This window comes from Fusarium musae, chromosome 5, assembly GCF_019915245.1.
Source record: "Fusarium musae strain F31 chromosome 5, whole genome shotgun sequence".
NCBI classification, from domain to species: Eukaryota; Fungi; Ascomycota; class Sordariomycetes; order Hypocreales; family Nectriaceae; genus Fusarium; species Fusarium musae.
The window spans coordinates 905,674-924,569 of NC_058391.1; the positions used below are offsets into that span (position 1 = coordinate 905,674).

The window sequence follows — 18,896 nt, forward strand, 5'->3', positions numbered from 1 at the left end:
TCGTCCTGTCCAAGCTAGCTTACCACTGACAACTGAGGCGAATAAGACGAGGGTAGCTTGCCGACTTCAGGGAGCTATGGCAGGAGACCAATGGCTTCAGGGACCAAGGTTTTTTTAATGAACGAATAGGAGGGAAGCCCAAACAATAGAAAGAGGAGAAGATAGTCGATGATCCTCGATAGAAGATGGAGGAGAGAAAGGAAAGAGAGAGAGAGAAAAGAGGGCTGAGCAGCTCGAGTGAGCTTCGGCATGAGTGGAGAGAGGAAGAGTGAGTGGTGGAAAGTGAAAGTACACGCACACGCCCGCACACGCCCACCTGCTTGCCTAGACGCACATCATCAAGCGCCGGCCGCCGAGTCACTCTCTGCCGGTCCGCATCTTGACGCATCTAGGTCGTAATTTAACAGTCAAAGACTGTTCAAGACAGAGTGGAAACGCTGCATTGTGGGAACTTGCCCTGAGCGAGCAGGGTATGCTCAAACTAACAAGATGATTAGGGATCAAAGGACAAGAGACTACAGCCAACAGCTTCAACGGCCGAACGACCATGACATGCGCCAAAGCACGGGTTCAAACCTCCATCTGGCCAAAACAGCCCGGCATTAAACATTTAAGTCAAGGGCTAGAGCGAATATCGTTCCAGCAGAAAGAACGGCTATCCTCTGGATCATCTTGTCAAGTACGGATACCAACACGGCAGCCTTTGAAAGTTAAGGATAAAAGCGTGTATCAGAAGAGATTTGACAGATTTCGGGACACATAGTAGGGACAAGACAAAACACTAAAAAAGGTAGTCAACTCAGAAAACAGGGGTCGGTATTGTAGGGGCAGTGGCAGAGGTAGACCTAAGAAGTGGCTGAGGGGGTCCAGGGCTGGGATGATTGCTGCCATGGAGATAGAAAACCCAGACAGTCCCATCGAATTGAACGTGCGTCGTGCATGCTTCTGGGGTTTCGAGCAGCCAACAAGAAGATAGGATGGAGGGACCAAAAAGGGTACAAGTTTGGGATGAATAGATCATAAGAAGTGGAGTGAGTGGCATCGGGAACCAGGGAGGGGCGTGCACAACATGATGAAAGAGGTGTGTAGATTGCGGTGCGAGAAATAATACTGGTAGAAGAACTACCAACTTCATCAACACATATCCAGATACAACATCGTTTGTGGTAGTTAGAAGTACGTTATTAATCAGGCCCAATGGAATGTTCTTTCTTCTCCCCCCTTTTGTTTTCGTAGCTTGATGTTCTCGAAAGCTATGCTGAAGATCGACAAGGCAAAAGATGCTGCAGACATTCTTACCCAAGGACTCTTGTTAATAAGCTTTCTTTGTACCGAGTGACTCTGCACCTTTCCCCAGGCTGCAGCTACGAGCTAACGACACGAGCGCCGAAGCAAAGTGTCCGAGCTGCTGCAGCATCTGAGCTTCCTACCCAAACAAGGCTTTCAGCCTCGATATGATATACGGGCGGGCTGGCAAGACATGTCGCCTCGAATCGGTAGTTGGGCGGTAATTGGAAAGCCATCAATCGTGTCGTTATGCGGAAGGTGGGCTGGTGGAAGCCCCACGAGTGGCTTGATACCTAGGTAGGTAGGGTCCTGAAATGTACATACGCCAGACACTTGTGGCAGGAAAAACAATAATTTGGATGTTAGTCTTTAGCGCATCAGCTTAATTCAATGCAGTTAGGCTAATGGTAGGGTCTGCAGAGCTTGATCAAATACGTACTTTGGATACCAAGTTTTCCTCAACCTTCGTATTCCCTGTTGTGCGATTGCTTGTGATTTTGCTTCGCTTTTGTCTTCAAGGTTTGCCATTAAAATTTCAGGGTGAGGTAGGGACTTGGCCGCCGTAGAAATTCGAAACAGGTCATGTTGAGTGAGTCAGGTCGTAGCGCAGCTTCTGTATTGGATGTAAACAATGGGTTTCGATTGATATGGTGCAATCGAAGTCGTGGGCCTCGTTTGAAATGAAGCTTCAGACTCAAGCCGATCGTGTGTCACAAGGATGCGACTCTAATCGAGGCACAGGAAGTGGATGAAAGTATGGATCGAATTTTAAGAATACCTACCGGGCTAGAAATCTTGGGTAAAAGCTGTTGCACGAAGCGCGGTCCCCGTCATAGCCGGGTTTAAGCCGCTCTCTGGTAAAGTACATACTAGGCTCAAATGCTTGTGGCTTGTGATCTATTGTTTCGGGTGTGACGGGGGGGCATAACATGGATAGAAGGGTCGAAGAATTGCAAAGTCCATTGAAGAAGTTTCCCACGAAATAGGTAGCGTTGTTTTTGGTCTAAAGCAACTCGATTCCTCTCTCTCCCTACCATACCTACTTAATATAATGTAAATCCCCCAAGGCAGGCAGTAGGTACTATGAGCCCGGGCTTGGGCGTGGCCAGTCTCCTACTGCATTTAGCTGCTACCCGTATCTCGCTTCTGCGAGGACCTCATCATCTTCCGACTTCGGCAGGTATTCGTACATAATTGCAGAGCATTGGCAGGGAAAGGTAGGGAAAGATAAGAGAAAGAGAAGCAGGCAGTTGAGCCCCGAGCCACCCTGGCAATAGCCCTGGGTTCTGGGCTTTGCTCGGGTCTACGCCAAGATGCTTTGCAATTAGCTTGTGACCAAGTTCCTCAGCCGCTCCTTCCGACCTCATGTGGCGCTGGGTTTGAACAAGCTAGGTATGTATTATTACTTTGTGTGTGGGCTTACATCCACCACAGACGTCCCCTTTCATGTCGCGGTTCCGCGTTTCATCTTTGCAAATGCCCATCCTGCCAACCCACTTTACCGAAGTTACAGGGAGATATTATATGTGTATTTCCCACCTGCTGAACGATTACGCATGAAGGGAAGTTGGCCAAGACGAGGCATTGTCAGACACTAGTCTCCGATCATGAATTGCCCGATCATATCACAAGTCAATAACTGTAGAACGGGTAGCTGGTGCTCACGATGTCCAATAGCAACCCAACATCATATTTCGTCATCATAAACCCGTCTCAGGCTGTTGCAGATCTAGTCGTTTTTCTCAAGCATACTCATGGCAAAGTGCCAGATGTCAGAGTAACCCGTGGAGGCTACCAGGCCTGCTTGCCTTAGTAGCCAGCCTTTCCAGGATCAGGGCCAACAATGATGCCCAGGTTTGGTCATAATGCATTGGTCGAGAAGAATTGGCACCCTCTTTGTAGTCGATCCAATCTAATACCCAACCGTTCTGCAGGGCCTCGAGGCGCCTGGTAGTAATACACTACAGATTAGCGTTGCTCAACACCAAGTGATGGGCGGGGTCTTTTCCCAATTCATCCTTGAAGGCTTGAACCCATCGCCACGCAGCCACACTTGCCAGGTCCATCGTCAAAAGCACGTTGCAGCATGGTTTTCTCGTGGTGGTGGCTCACTAGGCCACTTGAATCTCTCTGCAGCTTTAGTCGAAGGCCAAGCTACCTACCTTAGGTACCTATGTGTTCGGTAGCATAAGAACGGCCAATGGAACACTCCCTCCTGACTAGGCGCATTGTGCTGTGTGCCGTTAGATTCGTCTGGTTTACAAGGATTCCTCAGCTTTACAAGCCCACAACTTGAGACTGATCTCGTCCGCCGCAGGAAAGGAAACGTGAGGCTTCTTTGAGTTAGATAGCCAGAACCCATCCAATCCTAGCCCTCGTCATCAACCTATGGGCAAAGATGAGCAAGGAGACGAGCGGTACTCCACCCTTTGGGCAAGCCCTACCCTCTCGAAAACCGTTACCACCCTTTGATGTGCGCCGTTAGATATCGGAAATGCGCCACGATCCAGGTCAAGGTTCTGACCTGTGCACATACCAGTACGCGGATAAAAGATTGTTAATCAGTCCCTCGAATTCGTTTGTTGGGCTAGCTCAGGATTAACCACCACTCCCTCTTAACCATAATCAACTTATAGAAACGTAACTATGTTTACATGGCAGCAGCCAGCATATGGCTTTATTAAGTCACACAACAATGCGAACGGGACACAGGCTATGAGGCTATCGGACCCTCGACATCCTCAGATACGATTAATAGAGCACGATACGTAGATAACAGAGTTCATTTTCATTTCGACCTTTCAGGTCTAGTTTCTTATACCTGTCTTAGCTGCCTCTAAGCGCGCTTCCTTATGTTATTCTGTTTGTTTCGCGTAGAGACATGCAGGGCTTGCTGAAATTCATCCCTTACCTCTGCAGTCACTTCGAAGCGAGTCACCTGCAAGGGATGATTTGATCTGGGAAGAACTTCAAAATTCTTGGGGTGGATGCAGCGATGTTTGCAAAAATTTGGCTTCCAATTTGAATCTCGTCTTGTCACCGATGGTATTTCTGAGTTGAGCCAAGTTTCAAAAATTTCGTTGACGTAGATTAACCCCATCTGTTGTGGTTTATCCTTCATCTGCTTTGGTTTGTGGGGGTTTTTCATTGCCTACGACCGGGAGTCGTGGAAAGTTCCTGCACAGGTACCGCCATAATAGCTTCCGATATCCTCTCGAACATTCCGTCCGGTTTCTCTGCTTCACAACAGCTTTGTTGTACAAGGAGATCCGTGGTGTCTCTCATATTGGACGAGTAGTACGAGCTTGACGCTTGGAGTATGAATCAGGTCAGATACAAGGCCCAATCTGTCTTGCTTTACCAACTGGGTAATCAGCACGAACCCAACACGGGGAATCAAGTTCCCACCTTTCTGTGTTATTTTGACCACTCTGTCCGCTGTTGGGATATCAGATAAGATACCAGTATTGGTAGAATGACGCTGCTTGAAGCACTATCCTGGATCGCAAATAAATTAGCTGGCTAACAGACTCGCTGGAGTCAGCATCAAAGAAAATCTGTTGTTGGTCGTACTACACATGTACATTGGCCTTAGTGATGATTCTATGCAAGCATCTCTTCGCAGTGATTGCATACGGATGTGTACGGAGTACTCCCGTACAACGTCTCCAGATCTACCTCGGACTGCCCTGAGAGTCAACACCTTTGTAAGGTTAGGTGCATTAATTAGTATTAGCCTGTAGGGTGTGTTCCTAGTGAGGCTCGGTGCAGATCTTGTACCAATGAACATGCGCCAGGGCATGCTCTTCCAGTTCCAAGGACTAGGGATCCCAGGACCATATCATGCTTTGTCCAATTAGAGAATAAGTTGGTCGGTCGGGCCCGAGACGCACCTGCAGCTTGGGGACCCCATGTCGAGAATGGACATCTGAAACACCAAGTCACGCACTGTCCCCTGTCCCTGCCCAACTCCTCCTACGACATTCCCCTCATCTTTGTTGTTTTGGTGGAAGTTTTTCCAACCTGGGCATTTCCTCCCATTTTCATTTTGTCCAACGACCCTTCTCTCAACGACTTCCTTGCTTGACTACACTCTCATCTCGTCTTCTCGTCATCCATCCCTGGCTTCCTGTTCCACACTTCGTCACCTCACTTGGACTCGTGCATCATTATCCTTGTCTCCTGCAAGTCTGGATCCATCATCCTACAATGAACCACATCCGACACCAGCACTGATATGAGATGAACCATGTCCGTTTTGCATTTCACTCAACAGAAACAGACCGACTCAACTGGTCGCATGCGCGTCTCAATCTTGTCTTGGGTTAGCCCGCCTGACGACGTACTGGATGTTGCGTCCGATGCACGATAGCGCCCGATATCATCTACACAAATCTCTGAGCCCGAGTTAAAATGAACCAAGCGACTAATTTGTCACACTAGCCGTTTACACATGTCATCTCGCCAAGCTGTTCAGAACCTCAGCCGCAACTTGAGGGCGTTCATACATACATTGTCAGCAGATGCACTGATCCTTTTGAGGTATCGTCGTGGATCTCCAATTTGCAATCCTGGTCTTGTTCGTTACCTACGCCTACAAACTTGACTCAAGCTTATGATGTGCTCGTTCGAATAATACACATGCGCGTGAAAGGAACTGGCGCGTCTTGCCACGCCATGCCAACTGTTGGAACGGGGGCCTGTCTCAATCAACATCTACGTCCGTCTTCTTCTGTGGGTTGGTTGTATAGCTCAATTACATCTAACACTTTGTCTATGATATGAGAGCGCACGTAGACGTGCTTTATCAGGGAGTTTTCTTAACACAAAAGAATTAGATTGACATTTCAATCATTTTCCTGATCATAACTACCGTATGCCTGTCGATGGGCCACGATCACCTGCTTTGCGGCATCTAGTCTATAATTGCTGTTCATTATGCCTTACTAGCTTACCTTACTCCGTACTGCACATCAAGCAACTCAATTTCGCAGATCCTTTACTGATTAGTCGCCGCCCAGGATTTGCGACAGGGCTCGCTCAGGCACAGATACAGTACATGACCTATCTTGGTAGGCTCGTTTAATTTGCCGCCACCGATGAAGCTGGAAGCTCTTGTTTGCCCGTGTGAGCTGATGGATCGGCAGCTAGCCTTTAAGCGACTTTCCCACCCACCCTCGTGGTCGGCCCAATCCGATTACACCCTTGTAGTTTTTGGGTCTAAGTAGCTAGGCTATCCCGATCCATGTGCGGGTCTGGTCTAGACGGGACTCAACTCGCGGTCAGAGTAAGAGTATCCTTTTAAACGCCCTGCCTTACCTATCTAGTCAAGGGGTACTCCGTAACTTATGGAGAGGTGTCAGACAATCCAATGATGCCCATGTCGTTGGTTGACTGAGAGGACTGAGCCCAAAGCCTGCACTTGTGATCACAACCAGATACTGAAAATCTTGGAGTAAATTGATAGACTCGGCCTCGGTCCGGTAACTAAATCAGGATACGAAACTCGCCTTTGTTTTGCGGGAACCCACCGCTATAATGTCTGTGTACCTATCTGGCTCCCGAGATTTTCTGGTGATCGGCTACTTGCACCTAGGCACCGTTACACTACTGGCCTTTGCGGTCTAGCTGTAGAGTATCTACCCTGTATGGAGTACCGAATCGACCACAAAATTTCCGCATCAAACAAGAAATGGCCATGGTCGATCACTAGGCTACTGGACGTGTTGATGGGTAAATGATTCGATAACCCACATCTCAAACTCGCAGCGCCACAAGCCCTTGGTTATTCGGGCGATCAAGATCAGCGAAGTGATTCCCCTGCTAGCGCTCCCCGTCCCATCTGACATGTGTCTATCGTGCCAGAACACACGGGCCTGCGAGCCCCAAGATTTAAGGCAAGCCATTGTAGGGGGATCGACACTGGAGGCCGCACTGGATGTCAGTGATTGTCCTTCTCTGTTTGGTAGTCCGGAATTGACGAAAACCTACCCGCCCTGACTAACAAGGCCGGCTTCCGTACCAGAACTTGCAACACGGCTGGATTACTCCGACTTCAAGTGCATGGGGAGAGATCTCATTTGCCCGGGTGAGCTCATTTGTCTCTGTCGATCATTTTCCCTCCATTGATATCATCCAAATACGAGATGCTGTTTCCAGATGTTGATTTCAGTATGGCTTGCTGGCCTAGAACAAATAATCAAGGAACAAGGAGTCAGTCCACGGACCACAACTACTCTCGGTACGTATCGTCCCTTGCCTCCTAGTTGCTATGCCTGGTCGTTCCAAGTTTCAAATTTTTATTAGAAAGGACAGTGATTTTAGATCATGAGACCTCGTCTTCATGTGCCAGCAGTTTGAAGGCTCGGACTGAACTATGACAAAAAAGAACATAATGGAAAAAATGCACGCGGCGTGGTTACCAGAGACAAAAGGCCGCAATGCTGCCACGAATGGATTTTCTTCCTGTTGGAACCTAAATCAGGTCCTGAACTGGCTTAACTCTCAGTGGGCTCGCACATTGCCAGCTGAGAACCCCTTCACCTCCACAGTGACATCTGCACGTATTTACGCGAGATCGAATCCTTGAGCCAAGTTCATTGTTGACCAACCAGACAAGCCGGGATCTGCCATTGATCGAGAATTGATCGGTTGGTCAGCTTACACGTCAACTCCTTTTCCGCTTCTCCACCCATGACCCTCGCCACTTGTTGTGACGGTATGTATGTGTGGCTATCATCCCGTCGACGACATGTAGTCAGGCCGTACTCCGTAGGGTCTGACCTATCTTGAATGGATGTCGTCGGAGACTCGTCTCATCTAAGTTAAGTTAATCTCGGACACCAATGCGTTGTTTGTCGCCAACGGCCGCTAGCGTGAGTCCCCCATGTGGCTCCTCGCCTCTGTCTGACCCTTTACTCCATGTCGATCATATCCATTTATGGCTACGATTATTAAGCTTGGTTCAACTCGAATTCGCTACACCCTTCAATCCTTATGGTGTCAAGCTTCGGCGAACTGACGTGGAGCTTTGTTCGAGGTAAACCGAAGGGCACTGTATACTACCACTGTGCATCTGTCAACCAATTACAGTTCCTCAGAGCTCAGAAGGTACATAGAATTTCATTGTTAGGTACCCTCACAACGTTCTGTATTCGTAATGCTGAACTTTCACAAACCATTTCAACTGTACTGTGGCATATTCTCCTGTTCTCTTTGGCACTTGGGTCCCAAACAGTGGATCATGCTATCTATGATGAGTCGATGATTTCCGCGAGAAGAATAGAATAAAGCAAAAACGAGGTATCTTGCAGGGCTCCAAACAGCCCACCACATAGCATTTACCCCTTGGCCATCAAGAATCGAATGTCCTCGCTCACCTGCGCCTCAACACAAGCCCCCATCCTCCTCGAAAGCTCCTCGCTGAAGTAAAAACAAGTATCCGAAATTTAGATCATGCCCAATAACATGAAGGTTGTGAAGCGGGAGAAAGCTCTTTTCGCCCACCCATATAGTGTCTTTTTCCTTGTCCGGAGAATTCACCAAATCCTTGACCATCAAGTTCCATTCCACCACATCCCAATAGTGCCTGCCATATTTGAACACGACCATAAATTCATGTCATCCATTGGTGCTCTCTTCGCCATGCTGGTAGTTTAGGTCTATAAAATGGACCAGGCCAGGTGCCATAGATAGTTATGTTGGGTTTCAGAGCCTGCAAGAACCGTGCCTCGTCAGAAGATTGACGAGGCTTTGCCTGACCTCATCAAGCAAAGGTATCTTCAGTATCCTAATCCTAATGAGGAAAAATCCTATCCTTCAACGATGAGGCAGAGGATGTCAGGCTACTACGTTTGCTAGAATCCTTTCCAGAACTGTAAGAGTTGTTCTCCGCTTTTTGGCTCTCTTCAACAAGATTCGTCGTGCTCTGCCGTTGCGGTTTTTTGAGAACACCTCGCGACTTGTCGTTGGATACGTTGCTAAGCGATGGTCGCTCGCTGTTTGACTCGCTGTTGCGGCGATTTTTTACAAGCTTTCGAGGCAGTCGTTTCTGTGACTGGGAGGTTGAGCTGTCTGCAATTGACGCCGCGTCTACAGACCGATCATCACTTGAAACACGGCCAAGGCCAGAGGCATTCATCGAGTGCGGTGAACTGCCACGTATGGCTAGTGGCGATGGATCTTGTTCCCTGTTGAAGACAGGGCTGTCTTGTGCTTGTAGAGCCGTCTGGTCAACTGGTTGGTTGAACACGGCTTCTTCCTGCATCGGATCAAGAGGCACGTTGGCCAACCCCTTTGTTGCCACACTCGGTTTGACTACAGGAGATGGAAGAACAAGCGATGAGCTAGATCTGTGAGTAGCCACCCCGGATTGCGTGTGAGGGCTAGGTGTGGAAGATGAGTCGTGTTGTGCCGGAGGAGAAGCTTCTGGTTTTGGCGGTGGGTGCTACGTCATGTTAGTGAAGATTCCATCAGTAACACCAGATTCCCTTACCTCAACGCTGAGATATGCGTCGAGCTTCTTTTTCAGAATCTCTGATCTAACTGGCTTGGCGAGATAGTCATTCATACCAGCAGCCAAGCACTTCTCCCTATCCCCCTGGATAGCAGAAGCGGTCATGGCAATGACCAAAATAGTGCGTACTGCATCGAGAGAGTCCTTCCGAATTAGCTTTGTCGCCTCATAACCGTCAAGAACCGGCATCTGGACATCCATCAAGACAACATGATATGGTTTGCCCTCTTTGGCCTTCTGCCGGAGCCCCTCTACAGCCTTCAGGCCGTTGTCGTATGCAACAACCCCCTTATACCCCAATCTCTGCACGTATTGTATAGCAATCTTTTGATTGATCGGGTTATCCTCAGCAACACAAATGCGAATCTCATCCTTAGGGACCTTAGATAAGTCCAGATAAGGATTTGGCGATTCCGCTCTCTCCACAGGTGAAGTTGCTGCGTAGTATCGGTCGACAGATGGCGTGGCTTTGGTCTGCGCGTCTCCTGCAGCAACATCAGGCTTGGCCTTCTCAAACGTGACAGTGAACCAAGCAGTTGTGCCCACATTCTCTTCACTCTCGAGCCGAATCTTGCCCTTCATCATTGTCTCAATGAGAGACTTGCAGATGCTGAGACCGAGACCGCTTCCACCGTATTTTCTAGCTGTGCTAGCATCCGCTTGGCTAAAGGGTTGAAATAGTTTGGCCAATTGCTGAGGAGGAATACCGATGCCAGTATCTCGAACCCAGAAAGTGAGGGTGGCGTGCTCCTTTGTCTCCTTGTCCAGACGAGCACCAATAGTGATCAAACCATCTTCGGTGAACTTCAGACTGTTTCCAATAAGATTGCCCAAAACCTGGTGTAAACGGATAGGGTCACCGTAGATTAGCATCGGCGGTAGGTTGATGTTTTGTACGATCTTGACATTCTTCTTGGACGTCTTTTCACGATTGCTATATGAAACGGCCCGGACGACTTCGCGGACCATGTCTTCCGGGTTGAAGGCAATGATGTACAACTTCATCTTGTCTGCCTCCATCTTGGAGAAGTCCAAGATGTCATTGATTACCGTCAATAGCAGATCAGCGGAGACTCGAATTGAGTCGGCCATCTCGAGCTGATCCTTATTCAGATCACTGTCGCGAAGAAGCTCCGAGTTGCCGATTACGCCATTGAGAGGAGTGCGAAGTTCGTGCGACACATTGGCCAAGAATATGGATTTAGCCTTCGCTGCTTCCTCCGCCAGCTTGACATTTCGCTTGGCTTCCGCTTCCGCGTTCTTGGCCTTTGTCTCTGCCTCAAGAGCCTTGGCAAGTGCGCGCTTCTGAACGGCTACCATAGAGCGGTTTTCTGCAGATATTTTCTCGACATTCTTCATCGCAAGGGCGTTCGAGTAGCTTATGCCAATCTGGTTGACAAGAAGCTGCAGGACCGTGACGTTGCGATCTGTGAATGCACCCGGTTCACCCTCCAGATAGAGCACGCCAAGGAGAGGCTTGTTGCCATGACAGATCGGAATCGCAATAATACTCTTGCCAACGGGGTTTCTCTGAAGCCAGGACTCGTTGACATTGCCGAATCTCTCATCAGATATTAGGTCTGGGACAAAGACTGACTCAAGGAAGCGGGTAGAGTAGAGAACCACATTCTCTGCAATAAGTGAGGTTCCTGATATGGGAATACCTGGGATATGGGCGGAAGCTCCTTTCTCGGGATCACCACTTGCTGCTACACACCAAGCATCCATGTCGTTCTCCTGGACAACAATGGCAGCCAGCGTAGCTGAGCCACCACAAGTCTGTAAGATGACGTCGCACATAGTTTTCAGAAGCTCATCGACTTGCAGCATAGAGGAGATGACCTGCGACGAGACAAGGATGGCGTGCAGATCGATCATATCGAGAGCAGGCAGTCCCACCCCGGGCTCGGCCTGAATATTCATGGAGCCTCGCCATGCTCCTATGCGCTCGCCCTTGTTGAGGTCGGCCATGTTCATCGTGTTGGAAGGGATGCGTGCAAGATCTCCACCGTCCTCTGCCTCTCCAGTCCTGTATTGAACTGAGCTGGCATCAGCGACAAAGTCGGTTTGAACGCCAGTATCGCAAGTACGGTAGTTCCTTGTAGGACCATGTAGTAACAGGCTGTGTTCCTCCTCGATGGCTTTTGAAACACCGAGAGCCCCCATCTGCCGGAATAAGCCAACTGCTTCAAGAAGTGCTGCTCGAGCTGACCGACGCGCACTTCGTCGAATGAACATACCAGCCATAAGATAATTGCCAAGAGCTTCATCAAAAACTGAATTATGCTCAGCTGCATGATCCAATGCTTGCTCATAGTGCTGAATGGCATTCCCATGGTTCAGAGATAATTCCTCAACCTGTGCTTGCAGAAACTTCATCCAACTTAGGTAATTAATGTCAGAAACAGTGCACCACTCATCCATCATCTTCACGTAGTGGCGCAGTTCCTTTATGACCTCTTCGACCTGCGAGGAGAAGTCTTCAGTTGGAGAGCAGGGGAGTTGGAGCTTTTGTAGCAGGTATCCAGCACGAGCGAGGCCGTGGAACAACAGTATCAACCTACTGTTGTGCGCTGACCAGAGCATACTAAGTTGATCAACGGCGTGGCTTCCAATTTCCACGGCACGCTCGTAATGTCCATAGAGGAATAGGGGTATGATCTCGAAGCTCTGGTAGAAAGTGACAGAGCGGTTACTCTTACGGCTACAGCTGATCAGCCATTTCTTGTAGTTCTCCGCGTTATGTGTCTCGTCGTTCATGACTTCCAAGGCGTTGCTAGTGCGAGTCTTGCCCTGAAGAGCCCGGCAGAGCTGTCTAACGGCAATGAGTATTGAACCCCCTCTAGAATCAGCATACCAGTTGGGAATTTCCTCACAGCCATATTGACAGAAGCCTTCGAGGTCTGAACAGGTTTCTCCGCTGAAAAACTTGAAAACTGAGGACACGCCGTAGCTCATTATGGTTGATATCCTGTCACCAGCGACTGATGCATACTCCACGGCATCCTCCATTTGAGCCATGATCATGGGCATCGTCATGTGAACATGTCCTATACATATCGAGTAGAGCATCAAACCACGGGCGAGAAAGAAAGGGTCTCGAGATTGGTAGAGCAACTCTTGGGACGTGTTGCCTAGCTCGACCGCAAATTGTGTCATATTGAACCGGGACAATGCGATCATCGCAAGATAGAGGAATGCCATTCCGGACTGTGGATACGCGCCCCTTTCGAGATGCATCTCGACCATCATGAGAGTGAGATGATAGTACCGTAAGCCGTCGCTCCACCAAGCAGCGCTGATGGTTTCAGCCAGCACAGCTCCGACAGGTGCGACACTAGGATCCTCTGCTTGCTTATAATTGAGAAGTTCGCCACGGCCCATCGTTTGAATTTGGATTGACAAGCGCTCAAACTTCTCGTCGCACTTTTTGAAGCTTGGCTCATCATCGACGGTAACCCCAAGGCCGACCAGGCAGTCTTTGAGTGAAACTAGAGCAGAAGCGGAATCACCACTCTGGGCGTATATTCTTGACTGCAAGACGTATGCTGGTGCGTTGTCGAATGGTGATTTCCCATTCTCGAAAATAGTGTTGAGAATCTCGTTGGCCGCTGTATATTGGCCCATGTAAAGATAACACTCTGCTGCTCTGAGGTGAAGCTGCATTGTTTCATCGTAAGATACATCTTCTTTGCCGTCTGTCCAGGGGTCGTCCTGGAGGAGCGTAAGAGCAGTATTGTAATATTTTGCGGCTGTGGGCTTCGCACCGCTCTCTGCGGCGGCTTGGGCGCAGCTCGTCAACAGCTTGCGATATTGGTAACGATTTAAAATTCGTCTCTTGATGATGTCAACTGCTGCGCAAATATGAGAGGCTGTGTTGTCCAGCTGTTGGTTTTCGCCGCCATAGTATTTTTGGAGTGTCTGGGCAATAATGAAATGCATCTTCCGAGAATTGCATTCCTGCAGGTCTGCCGAAGCATGAATGTATCTGTCATGGGCAAATCGAAATCGATCATCGGTCTCACTGGGTACAATGATATAGGCCTGTATGGCTGCTTGAAGACCAGCGATTGCCTCTCCTTGCGAGTAGGTTTTGTGTGTAAACGTCGCACAGCATGATCCCTTATCATCCTCATGGTAATCAAACTCACCCCCCATCAAATGACAGATGAGTTCAAAGGAGAATGAATTGCCGATAAGAGCAGCCCAAGCAAGAAGAGTTCGTGCTGCTGCAGGGAGCTCTGACAGTCGGTGTGTGATGAAGCCTGTATCAAGTATGTCGTAATCCTTTTCCCCTTGAAATTGTTCAAAAAGCCTGTCAAGATCATAATGCCATTGACTGTCTCTGTAATCGTACCAGATACACTTCTTCCGGTGGCAAGCACTCAGCATCTCTCGCATGTAGAATGGATTGCCAGCCGTCTTGGATTGCAACACCAAAGCAAGAGGCAAGACTTCTTCCTTTGGTCGACAAAGCGTTGTCGAGACGTATTGAACTATGTCATCTTCGGTCAAGGGTGATAATGTTATACGCGTGACCAAAGGACCACCCGAACGAGGATACTCTGCTGGTAGCAATTAGTCGCCATTCATGGGACTAAAGCATATATTAGTACATACCTTCGCCTTCAGGGGGATGGATCATGCTTTGGATCTTATCCCATGTGATCTCTTCAGTTCGGTAGGTCATAATGATGATCATTTTCATCCTCGAAGCGATGATTTGGGATATGAGCTCCATTGATTCATCGTCGGCAAAGTGAAGATCATCCAAGCAGAAGCAGATGAACTTGTGTGCAGTGAACACGCGAAGTACATCTAGGAATATGTTCATCAACCGCATTGTCTTGGTGGATGTACCCGTTCGAAGAAAGTCTGAGGATGATTGTGAAGCAACGCTGGGGTTCCTGGCAACTGGCTTGGGTGAGCTTCCAGGAGATGAACCCCGTCGTTTTAGCCCAGACTTTCCATTACCTCTGATCGAGGCGAATTGAAGGGACGATGAGATCGAACGGCCAATTGATGCTTCTGGGGGGCCGAGAAGAAACTCCGGGAGGCCCAAGAGACGGTGCAGCATTGGCCAGACAGGGCGAACGAACTGCTTAAGGCCCTGGTGAAAAGGAGTCTCCGTATTCCTCTCACCCCAGACTTGCTTGAACAGGGACGAGAGCAGCTTAAGCAGAGGTCCAAATGCTGTTCTCCTTGCGGTGTCAAATTTCGCAGTGGCACAATAACCCCGCCGCCTGGCATCCGCCAGAACACTTTGAACAAGACAGCTCTTTCCAAGACCCCCTGCACCTTCGATTGTGACAACCTCACAATGGTCGCGCCGTCTAAACTTGGCCGAGCCCAGCTGTCTTGACAGGCTGGACGCTGTCGACTCTACGACGCTGTGGCGATTTTGGGAATCGGGTCCTGAGCTATCGACAAGACTGCGTGTCTCAATTGAGATTGACTGGTGTCTTTCCCATGGCCTGGCAATTCTCGGAAGGGTCCCGGATGGTGAAGATGAAATTGTATCGCCAGATACCGTCTGGGTATCTGAGAACAAGGGGTTGAAGTTGGTCTTTGGTAGCTTAGGGTCAGAAGAAGCAGTGTGGGTAAAAGAACCGCTGCGATAGTTTGTGCCATCCACAGAGCTCGCTCCCTCACTAGAAATATCATCAAAAGCGGCCATATCGTTTGACAAGGTTGAGCCGTCAGAGAACCGGTTCGTGTTTCCCTTCAAGTTCATGGCATGGCTTTTTGCGACGCGATCAATGACCTTGGCTAATTCTGCTTGCTCTTGCTGGCGGCCGATCATGATCGCTGGAAGCATGAAGAACGACGATACGTCCTTAGTTCCAATCCTCCACTCCTTAAGCGCCAACCAATCTCCGTCACCGAGAAACTCCTGGACCTTAATTAAATCATGACGAAGCCCGCTCGCCGAGTGATAACGGTCCTGGACATTTCTAGCCGTGCATCTTTGTATGATCCTCCCAACCACGTCAGGAATATCAAGCCTCACTGTAGAGACGTTCGGTATTCTCCGACCAAGAACGCCCTGTACGATGTCAAGGGGGCTATCACCTTCGAAGACTGGCCTCTGAGTCAGTAAGGTCCAGAATAAAACACCCAAAGAATAAATGTCGGTCCGACTATCTGGCTCAGCAGGCATTCGTCCTGTCTGTTCAGGGCTTATATATAATAGTTTGTTCTGTGCCCCAAGTTCTTTCGAAAGCGTTGACCATCCCGTGCTCGTCAGGCCGTGTTCGAACGAGCGAATGCCAGACCCAAAAGACATAACTTTGACCTGCCCAGTTTCGATATTGAAGTGAAACGCATCGCCTCGGATTTCGCCATGGATCATGCCAAGGTTGTGGTGGAGAAGCTCCAGGCATTGAGTCGCACCTATAGCAAAATCTAGAAAATATTGTAGAGAGATTGGCGGGTGCAGTTCGGGTTCGTTCTTCCGTAATGAGCTGAATGTCTCCCCATGTATGCGAGCTCTGTAAAAAGCCGGTCCCATGTCCAGCACTTCGAGTAGATAGTTGGGTCCAGGATGCTGGTATATAGAAACAACAACCTGTGCGCGATCGCCAGGAAGGGGTTGTAGCCTAATCAAGTCGATAGGTTTAACAATGTGCTCCCCTGTCGGATCTGAAGTGGCAATTAAGCTTTTAGCTATGTGAAAAGCCCGCTCCTCTCGTAGGGCGTGATATGATAAACGAGCAACGACTGGTTCTTCGATATATGCGGCATCGCTTGGTATATTGGAGGACGATGAGGCTGGGGGTGTTATTGCTTGAGTATCGTACCCGTCAATATTCGATATTTGGGCGTAAGTTTCTAACGGCGATGGGCGGCCAGAATGTAGCCTCAGGGCGGATCCTGGGCTCGAGGCATTGTGAGAGCTCGAAGGCGAAGGCACCGAGGACACCCACCGCGTGCCGAATACGTGCCTAGAAGCGGTCAGAGAATGAGAAGCACATGGTGGAAGCAAGCTATAATGCGAGGGCTGATGATGGAAGGTTCGCAGGGTATAGCGGAGAATTTACCAGAAGTCGTATGAAGAATGGAAAGGCAGCTGGCTTTCATCCCATGTATAACCAGCTATCTGACGAAGTCGCTCGTATATTCGAGGCGGGGGATCAAGAAGGTCATCGGTAACGAGAGAAGCACCGTCCATGATGGAGCGCGAACGACGGCGCGCCTCGTGGATATCACAATCGGTGTCGGTGGCAGGTCAGAAAGACCACGAGAAGCGATCGTCGGTGTTCAGTTCTATTAGAGGCTTAGGCACATGCAAATGAAGTGCCCATCGTCGGAGATATATCGGCCGTGGTTTCAACGTCGAGGGCGCAGAGCAATGGCTGTTATTTCAGTATCGGAGGATGACAAGTGGAAAAGAGAGTCGGGCGCAGCAAGATTCGGCGTGCACAAATGAATCAACGACAGGAAGGATATGAGATATTGTATGCAGGATCTACGTTTGGTAGGCCGAGTGTTTGGTCGAACTCTTCCGGGACAGTGTGTAGGTAATTTCAAGACTGTCGAAAGTGATATGATGTCTATGACGGTAGAGGCTCGCTATCAAAAGGCATACGACGTAGCGGAGCGGGCGAGGTTATGGTAGGGAGTCTGGGGTGAGGAGGAAGAGTCCGTTGATCCTACAACACTTGAGTGAAGAAATGATGAAGTCAAATGCACAACTTGTGTTAGTGGGTGGTGGTTACTGTACCGTACCGTGACCGCCGAGCACAGAACACAGACAGGGTGGGATAGAGTTGGTTTAGGTTCAAGTTGGTTTAGATTTGGGATGAGTGGACTTTCAAGGTTGAGGTGGATTTCCGCCCCTCCCCAGGCTTTCCTCCATGGAAGTGAGAGAGGCAACTACGTACTCCTTATTACCGTACCTAGCGTAGGGGTGTCGGGTTATTTGTTTGGATCAGCAGCGCCCTTGGGTTTGTAACTTGGTTACTTTCCAGGCCAAGCAGAGGCAGCCTTTATTCAATCGATCCATGAACTGGACATATCTTGGGGAGTCAATCATATTTCCCATCGAGTACGGAGTAGCTCAGAACTAATTAGCGGTAATTGCCTATGTTTTCGTGTGTGCGCCAAAAGATACAGGGTCCAAGTCTTGTTCACGAGCTGGTCCCGTCTTGAATTAGTACTGGATGGCGGAACAGCAAGGATATCATCCGGTTTGACAGTTGGACCTCGTACCCATGGTGATTGGTATTGGTGGTAATAACCCTGCTTCTGGCTGAAGAAAGTGGACGCATCAAGTGTCAAGCAGAACACGTTGTGATTCAATTCAGGGTAGTCATACATACCCTCCCACACTCCATATTCAGCTTTCATTGCATCATCCAGCAGTTTTACCTGAGTGGACTGACTTGACTCGTTTCAAAACATCATGCAGAAACAACTGTGCTCTCTTACCACAGTCATCGTTAACCTCATCTCACTTCCCATCTCCGACTTAGTAGCCACGATCCCATTGACTTCCATTTGTTTCAGCCGAAACTCTACAGCAGTTCTAGCGCCACTATTCCCGCTTTGGGCAGCCATAACAGCTCAAGCTATTATCACTCGGTGCCTCTTTTTGCCCATCCCTTCTGTTTTGGCCAAAGTTTACAATGAACGAGAAAATTTTATCCAGTCTCATGCTGCTAAGGTGAAATCCCAATGTTCTGTTATTGCCCATCCACAAGTTCAATCATGGCCTGCTGTATCAGAATCTCAAGTCAAGAAGTTGTGTGGGCTTCACAAAATCGGCTCATGCGCGATGGACCCTTGTGGCGCCGTTTATGGGGCAGCACAACCAAGTCAGCGCTTGTTGTTCATTAAACTGATCCATAGGTAGGTAAGGTAGGTAAGGTAGGTAGGGTAGCTTTGGTCACGTATTCCCTTCAAGAGATTTGAAGCTGACAGTAACAGGCTTGAGATATCTCAGTTACATTCTCGCGCCGACCCCTACATTGCACAACGCACATAGACCATGAAGTAAGTGGCAGGGGATTAAATGTCACTGAAACATCAAGCATCTGGGAACCAATCACTGTGAGACAACAGCTCTAATTCAGAAGGGCTGAAACACCGAAAT

General features: G+C 49.0%; 1 protein-coding gene across 1 annotated transcript; it reads right to left on the bottom strand.

Annotated features, from left to right (window-relative positions):
* Positions 1-9,082: 9,082 nt before the first annotated feature.
* On the bottom strand, positions 9,083-15,605 carry J7337_006666 (uncharacterized protein; the record flags this gene model as incomplete). Its single annotated transcript, XM_044824327.1, has 3 exons — positions 9,083-9,733; positions 9,782-14,367; positions 14,423-15,605. 3 exons carry the CDS (start codon positions 15,603-15,605, stop codon positions 9,083-9,085), a joined length of 6,420 nt encoding a protein of 2,139 aa, XP_044679984.1.
* Positions 15,606-18,896: the final 3,291 nt, after the last annotated feature.